The 8,445-nt window shown below is 42.6% G+C and overlaps 2 protein-coding genes across 2 annotated transcripts in view; one reads left to right on the top strand and one right to left on the bottom strand.

Annotated features, from left to right (window-relative positions):
* Positions 1 to 1,926: 1,926 nt before the first annotated feature.
* The window catches only part of SELL (selectin L), a 21,434-nt gene continuing 14,915 nt past the window's right edge, over positions 1,927 to 8,445 (bottom strand). The window contains exons 8-9 of the mRNA XM_012802729.2: positions 8,132 to 8,150; positions 1,927 to 3,106 (exon numbers count right to left, since the gene is read on the bottom strand). Coding sequence (XP_012658183.1) covers positions 3,088 to 3,106; positions 8,132 to 8,150 — 38 coding nt within the window. The 3' untranslated portion in view covers positions 1,927 to 3,087. The remainder of the gene's footprint in view (positions 3,107 to 8,131; positions 8,151 to 8,445) is intronic.
* The window catches only part of CUNH1orf112 (chromosome unknown C1orf112 homolog), a 128,005-nt gene continuing 124,051 nt past the window's right edge, over positions 4,492 to 8,445 (top strand). The window contains exon 1 of the mRNA XM_023510724.1: positions 4,492 to 4,921. Coding sequence (XP_023366492.1) covers positions 4,851 to 4,921 — 71 coding nt within the window. The 5' untranslated portion in view covers positions 4,492 to 4,850. The remainder of the gene's footprint in view (positions 4,922 to 8,445) is intronic.

Here is an 8,445-nt window from a genome sequence, read left to right as displayed (position 1 = left end):
CCACCTTGGGTGTATGTGGCTGGCGCCTTAGCCGATTGAGCCACAGGTGCCGAGCCAAGAGGGAAATTTTAGAAGAACTTTGGAGAAAAGTTGAGGTGTAGACACGAGTCAGCAGGTAAATAGGAAGAACTTTGAAGGGAAGGCCCTGGGTGTCTAAAGGACAACTTTGATTAATTTTCCACAGTATGATTCAAACATGAAGCTTCTTTCTTGCCTCATTCTATTTCCCATTAAATCATCCCAGACCTAGCTCTGTTGAGGACATGGGCCAAAGAAAAGAGCACAATCTCAGGGAAGCCAAAGGGTGAAAGCTGGGGTCACACATTAGAAGTGGGTGACAGTCAGGTGACAGATTTTTCTTATTAGAACTAAGGTGATAAAATTGGATCTGAGTTTGTTGAAAATTTGTTAGAAACTATAATAATAGAGCCCAGGCACACTGATCTGGTGAACAAATTCAAAGAAATAGATAATTCTGTGTTCCTTGGACTCTGCTGAGTTGATGAAAGTTTGTGTCCTGGATGCTGGGAGGAAATAGTTACTTCATTTAATCTGGAGCATAGCTGTGTGAGAAAGATAATAAATGAATCTGAAGTTCAGAGAAGGCAGTGATTCGCCTGGGTCACTATACAGAGATAGAGGCAAGGTTCCAACTGGTGCCCTTGACTCCCTGTCAGCAGCTCCAAGGGAGCTGACCTTCTGCAGGGATAATCTGAGAGCTGGACACAAATGAGGGAACTTCTGGTTCCTAATCTCAGGAGAAGATCTCACAGCTACTTCTGATCCAGACTTAGGGTAAGATCCAGAATCCTCCACCAAGAAAATATGAAAGGCAATATTTGGGTGGTGAACAGAAAAATCTATGCTTAAGTTTCGGTTCACAAAGCAATTTCATACTGGAGATGAAATCACAATAATGCCATGAGGTAAGCAAGACAGATTTTATTCTCATTTTAGAGGCAAAGGAATTAAATCTCAGGGAGATTATGCCCAAAGGCTTTGGAGACATTTATGAGTTTTTATTTATGGGGCATAGCATGATAAAATTCCTAGGATCACACAGTAACCTTAAGGCTTGAACTAGGGACTATATTTTCAAATCTATGCAAATCTCACTCACCAGAAATAGTTTCCACCTGGGTTCCTTGGCCTTAATATCTTAGTTGAATAAATCCTTGCAATCAGGGCTGCCCCAGGGGACTCTGCACAGGTTGTGCCTTGTACAACTCCAGAGAACACAGCCTGAGTCATGTGAATGTGCACCAAAAAACACACCTCAGATTCACAGGAGAATGCAGCCAGGAGAATCTGTTACAACAGCCCTACTGAATTCAAGATGACGTTAAAAAACATGTAATCCTTGCCAAAATTATTCTCATAACGTGCAAATTTATAAAAGCTTATTGGCCACGGGACAAGGAGATGTTTCTAACCAGCTTCTGGCAGGACCGTATTCACGCATAAGAAGTCAGCCCTTGGCATTAGGTGAGTAACTGTCCAGGCCATTAGATGGCATGGAGAGAGGGGGTTTGCTGAAACTTGTATCAGCAGTACACTGCATGCTCTTTCTAATTTGATCATGCATTTATCCTCAAGTAGTAAATCAAACACTTCAGGGATCTAGCACAATCTCTGCCCCTACATCTTTTGTATCAACCTGGATGGAGGCAAAACACATTCTTCTTAGTAAAGTATCACAGGACTAGAAAAGCACATATCCTATGTTCTTGATACTAATATGAACCCAAAGGAAAACTTAATTCAAGTTGGGGGAAGGGGGAGGACAGAGGCAAATCAGTGTGCTCCCACCTAAATGGGCACAGGGTAAGGGTATAGGGCACACCTCCTGGGTGCAGGACACAACTACAACAGGGACCTCACCTAACAAACGCAAACATTGCAACCTCATTTGTACCCTCATAGGAATCTGAAATTTAAAAAAAGACGTGTACAATCTCATTGGGGAAAGAACATAACATATGATAGTTTTTAAAATACAAATTAAGTAACATAAAAAAAACCAGGGTGTATTTAAGCACAGAACTCTGTGTTACAAACTAACCTTGTATGAGAAGTCAGGAAGGGAAGGTTGCCACAGGCCAGACTAGTTAAGGACTAATTATGAAAGAAGTGTCAAGAATGGAGGATGCCTGAGATGAATCTTAAAGAACAGATAGATTCTAGGGGGTGCATGAGAGCTTTGGGGGCAGGGGAGAGGGAGCATTTCACACAAGTGACTCTCTCTACTTATTTTAACTCTTCTGCATAACATCAGAGAGCTCGTAATCCGGTGATGATATTTCTTTATTAACAACACAGTGGTCCTAAAGGAAGCAGTGACTTCAAGAACTATGGATGGGTCTAATAAAAAGAGACAGCAAAACCCCCAAACAAAACAGAACAACCCAGGCAGGCCAGGCGATTTCTCTCCTCTCGCCTTGTGTTTGGTGTTCAGGACATGCTACCTGGAGAAGTCAGCCAGCTGAGGAGGGGACACAGCTGAAGAAGGGGAGGAGGCTGAGCCTGTTAAATAGGAGGACTCCATGGACCATGCAGATGGGACTTTCCACCTGGAGCAGGACTCCGTTACTCAGCTGGAGCAGCAAAGCAAGGGTGATGCCCTTTCTGAATTGTCTGAGAAGGTTACCCCTGCAGTATGCAGAAGACAGACAACGTAAAAGTTGATCTCCAGGAAACTGAGTCTGTAGTTAAATTTCCACTGCGTTTAGAAGTATGTGTCATCGGGTACAGCATTGAATTGAAACTGGAAATAACAATCAAGAAAGCAAAGTCAGCCATCTTCCTATTCCAGAGTAATCCTTTCCCCCTTTGGTCTCATTTGTTTCCCCCTAGAAAAGATAAAAGACTAAGCTTTACGAGCAACACCTGTGGGCCTGTTGGGGGATGGGCGAGGGGCAAAATGGGGACAGAGGAGCTGTTTGTCACACAGACATTTTTCCAGATGCACTGAAGGGATACGTTCATCTTTGATAAAGGAGACGCCGCCACGCCAAACTTTTCAATGAGGGATTTGAAGACTCCAATGACTCTTCGGTACACCAAGAATTTCCTTTCATAGAGGGTGATTTAATATGGGTCATCCATGCTGAAAGAAAAACAAGAAATTATAAATCAGATGAAGGAAAATTAGAAAATTGCAAGAATGGACGTTCTGGGGTAAGAGTAAATGTTCACTCGAGGTGAGAAGAGGAGCAAGGAAATGCCCTCAGCTGGGAATCATGGACAAGCGGCAGACCTTTACGATGCAGGTGAACAGGAAGAGGACCCCACAGGGCTGCTCACATTTTCCTGTCCTGACCACCCAGAGGTAAGGCTAAAATGCAGACTCCGGTTCGGTAAGTTTAAGTTCGGCCTGAGATTCTCTCTCCCTAACAAGCTCCTTGGTAAGGTTTCTGTTGCTGGTCCACAGGCCACACCTGGAGAAGTTGCCGCAGTACAGCCTTTGTGCCCAGAATCAATGAGCTTAAAGGACAGTCTAGATTTGTTTTCAACAGTGCAAAGTCAGGAAAGTAGAGCACGTGCTCACATGGAAAGTAAAATTACAGAAAATCAAAATTTGGGATAGGAATGGTGCAGTGGTTCTAAAAATCTGATTCTGGTGGGATACGATTTAAGGAGATGGTGAAAATTTAATTTCACGTAATACATGACAGTTTTTGTGTGTGACACAACTGTCTCATTTTTGGACAGGACGGGTGATATGTCTTAATAGCACCTTACAAGGGGAGCACCCGATTCTGAGACTTTTGGTCTCATGATGAACCGTCAGGGTAAACCACAGTTCAGCAGCTGCAAAGGTGCTTGCCAATATAGAGATAAAAATGTTTCTGAAAACAAAATTTCACATATGCCCTCCTCTGAGGTTGGCATCGTATCTTCCTGTGTATCTTGGGTGTAGCTTTTACCCTGCCAGAATTTAGACACTAGAAACCAAATGAGGTGATAAACAGAGCCAGTTTGCAGAAGAGTCAAAATAACCTAGCAAGAATTGAAACCACAAGTACCCATGGAATCATTCATTCACCATCCAGTCGCTAATAGAAATGAGTACGAAGGACTGTGAAAGTTAGCACAAGGTCTTAAAAACAATGGGGTATGGTGTTTAGTGCGGTGGTGTTAATTCTGTCTTTGGCTCATTCTAGAAATACGCCCTACTTCTTCAACCCCACCCTTCCTCGGTGCCATCACACGATGGTTTCAGTGTGAGAAAAAAAAATCACATTACTGGAAGAGGGGGGTGTCTGGGACTCACAACTCTAACCTCTGAGTCAAGAGCCTTACATTCTAAAGCCAGGCTCAACGGCATGCACCTGTAATCCTGGTTACTCAGGAGGCTGAGGTGGGAAGATCACTTGAGCCCAGAAGTTCAAGACCAGCCTGAGAAACACAGTGAGATTTCCCACCTCAAAAACAAACAAATAAAAAATAAAGAGTCTTGAGTTCTAGAATATAAGGGTTAAGAGCATGACCCCTGGATCCAGATAGGTACAAATCTTAACACTGCTATTTATTCAGAACCTCAGGCCATTTCATTTCTCTATGCCTGTTTCTTTCCCTATCATGGGAATGTTACTAGCGCCTAGACCCACAAAGGTGTAAGCAACATTTAGTGATTTAAGATATGCAACATGGAATTAAATTTGATAGTTTTATTGTTCTTGTAACTAACTCTGTCACTAGTTCAAGGCCTGTAGTAAACTGGCTCGATAATAGAGAGTCCATCATGATCCTTCCCAGACCTAAAATGCAATAACTCAATGAATTAGGGTCACTTTGGTCAATAAATGACAGGTGTTCCAAGGGAGCTGCACAAATAATTCTTCTTTGCTATGTCTTTCCAGGGGCGGGGAACCTATGGCCTTCTGATTTCAAGATTGTTCTTTTTTAAGCACCAAAAGAGGTAAGAAAAGATTCATCTTTCTCTTTTGTACCCCTTTTAATAAAAGGATTTGTTCTGCAAAAATATGGATTCAGTCAAAAGGCTGCACTTAAGGCCACATTTTGCCTTGAGGCTATAGTTTCTCCCTTCCCTTTCAACATCTCCTTCACAGCTCCTTAATGAATTATGGGTTCTAGAAAGTTCTCCTCACTGGCCCAGACCATGCCTGCATAGTCCCACTACCATATCTTTGTTTTTATCATTCTCCTCTTCTAGGCTGCCTTTCTGCCCTGCTTCTCTCTATATACCTAAATCCTATCTGTTTGTTAAAAAGCAACTCAAGGTCAGGTGTGGTGGCTCATGCCTATAATCCCAGCGCTTTGGGAGGGAGTGGTGGGAGGACTGCTTGAGGCTGGGAGCTTGAGACCAGCCTGGGTAATAGAGCAAGACCCGATCTCAAAAAAAGCCTAGCTGGCCATGGTAGTCCACACCTTCAGTCCTAGCCATAGGGTTACAGGGTTGCTGAGTTATACTGTAGACTGTATGACAGAGTCTCAAAAAAAAAAAAAAAAAGAAAGAAAGAAAGAAAGAAATTCAGGTTCCACCTTCTTTTTATTATAAAATTTTCTCTAATCACAAAGCCAAAGGATCTTTTTTTCCTTCCAAAATAGCACTCATCTGCCCTTACCATACTCTGCCTTATATTTTTCTGACTTTTTCCCCTGTATGTCTGTCTTAACTTTCCAACTACACAATGTCCCTGAAGTCAGGAACAATGCCTTATTCCTCTTGGTCTCTCAATCAAGCTTAGCATTGTTCCAACAGAAAAGTGTTCAATAAACAACTATTAATTGGTACATTGTAACAACCAGTGAACCATTAAACTTAACACGATGATTTGCTTACTATGTTAATTAATGCAAATACTCTTCCAGCCAGCATCAATTTCTGTTCCTCAAGGATATCTTACCAAAAAAAGAAAAAAAAAAAAATTCAGTTGATCTGCATCCATCTGGTGGCAATTAAAACAGGTGGTTCCTGTGGCCAGAAAATGGTTTTGGGTAGATTGTGCCAGAAAAAAACTTTCACTCCCTAAGTGTGAGCATTAAAGAAGTTTCACATCGTGTGGGTTTCCTGCTACAGAGATAGGGAGGCCAGCCTGGAGACACGACCCTTTCTCACTAGTCCCCATCTACACTAAGAAAGAGAAGAAAGAATAGTAAAAAATAAAAAGAAGTTCCACGGACCCTGTGTCCCCATCCTCTCATTCATAGCCACACTTTTCTAAAAGAGATCACTGCATGTTCTGGCTCTACTTCCCCATCCTAAATGATTCCTCCACACTCGGCTGACTTGTGTTTTGATCTGTGCACTGAAAATGGTCTCCCCACTGACGCCCTCCTTACACTCAGTGGAAACTTACTGGTTCTCCTGGCAACCTTTAAAACTGCTTCCATTTCCTTCTTTCCTTGGCATTCATGACCCTATACTCTCCTCCTTCTCCTTCTGCCTCTCTGGCAACCCTCTCCTTTCCCTTTTCCTGAGCAGACTTGTGAGATATTGGTGTTCCTCTGGTTCCCACCCTCTCACCCAGGTCCTCTTCCATTCTCATACTCCACTGTCCCTGGATAACCATATCCACTCCTGAGATGCCAGTTACCTCCTGAAATGCAGGAACTCTCAAATACACATCTCCTGCCCCAAGGTAGCCCCTAGTGCTGTGGATAGGCCCAATGGGCCATGGTGAGATGAACCACAGACACCTAAAGCTTGGGACATGCAAAACTGAACCTATGGTCTTTTTTTGTTGTTGTCGTCGTTGTTTTGCAGTTTTTGGCCAGGGCTGGGTTTGAACCCGCCACCTCTGGCATATGAGGCTAGCACCCTACTCCTTTGAGCCACAGGCGCTGCCCCTGAACCCACGGTCTTTACTTCCAAAACTTCTCATTCTTTTATGTTCCCTTCTCACTAGCAAATAGTACTATCATCCACCAGTTCCCAGGCCAGAAACATGGCATCTTCTTTGATTCTCCCCTCTCCCGCTTATCCAATTAACAATTGCATTCAGTTGATTCCACCTCCTCTTATCTCATGAACCCATCCTACTGCTATTTCTTTTGACAGGTGCCATCAGCATTAACCTAACAGGTTCAAATGCCTCCAGAACAGGTCTCTTTGTTCCAGGCTCGCTTGTTTCCCGTACTTGCCATATTGCTGGACAAGGTGAACCTTGTAAGATGAAGAGTGCAAGGTGACATTTGCTGCTTTAGTGATGGTCCAAAGACCCCAGGATAAACTTCATACCCTTAATGCGGCTTATAAATTACCTTATGACCTGGTCTTTGCTACTTCATCTCTTCCTGGGTTCTCTCTTGCACTCTAAGCTACAGCCCACTGAACTACTATGTTTGTGGTTTGCGGGGATGGTGGCCCACACGATCCCTAAGGAACCATCTTCCTTCATTTCTAGCATTTTAAAATGAGCCCAGGTGTCCACCTGTGTACTTAATATGTCACTAACGTCTCATCTCCATAGTTCTTTCTACTTACATTCCCCTTCCTAAAATTTTAAAGCAAGTCACTAAATCCTTGAAACTGAGAAAAATGTTGCCATCTACATTTCTGCAAAATGGGTCATATACATTCTCGTGCCTGTATCTTTTCTCGGTATACTACTTCTCCAACTGAAGAAACATAAGTTTCAAGAGTAAATTAAAAAACAATTGGCACTTTGGTTTCTAAGAGTCGATGCTTACTAGAGCAATAGTGGTTTACCCTTTTGTGTTAGGCATTGAGGGTCTGGGGTCTGCAGATTTGCCTCCTTCTTAGGAGCCAGTACACATTAGTTTGTCCATAAATGCTTGTTGAATTGAATATTTCTTGGATACTGTATTTAGAGCCTTATGTTCAGCCAGAACAGGAAGAAACATATCACCATCCTTCTAACCCTCAAAGAAAATTCTAAGACAATCAGGAAAAGCTCTCATCACATAAACATCCTTTTCGTACTAGGGTATTACTTGTCTGTTTATCCATTTATTCAGCTCCACTAGCACCAAGAAACACAGCTTTTGAAGGAAGCTAATAGACTTGTCACCCTATCTGGAAATTCCATTTAAATAGGGACCCCATGTAAATAACTGCTTTGTTTAGCTACAATAGGAAGTATCTTAATAGAAGTAGAGAAGGGATCAACAGAGGTGGAAATGCCTCACCGTTGATAAAACTTACCTTTTCTGAGATTTCTTGCCTAAAATTAGAAAAGAAAATGGAGACACTGCATTAGCAAAAAGTAGACAATTTCAATTTTTTAAAGAGAGGGGAAAAAGAGATCTCCACCCTCAAAACTGTCTTTTCAGGTATATTACGCATTATTTAGGGGGATTCTGTGTCAGAGGGGATTTGAGCTACTGCCTTAATGCTCTAATCCAAACAGTGGTAGACTCTCAAACAGAACATATGCGTCGATGCAGACGCCTCTTGGGGCTCCATTCCATTCCCTATGCTGCTCATAAAGACAGAAGTCTGGGCTGAACAGCCTGCTG

This window comes from Otolemur garnettii, unplaced genomic scaffold (genome assembly GCF_000181295.1).
Source record: "Otolemur garnettii isolate 467f Iridium unplaced genomic scaffold, OtoGar3 scaffold00016, whole genome shotgun sequence".
Taxonomy (NCBI): Eukaryota; Metazoa; Chordata; class Mammalia; order Primates; family Galagidae; genus Otolemur; species Otolemur garnettii.
This window is presented reverse-complemented; position numbering and strand designations above follow the sequence as displayed.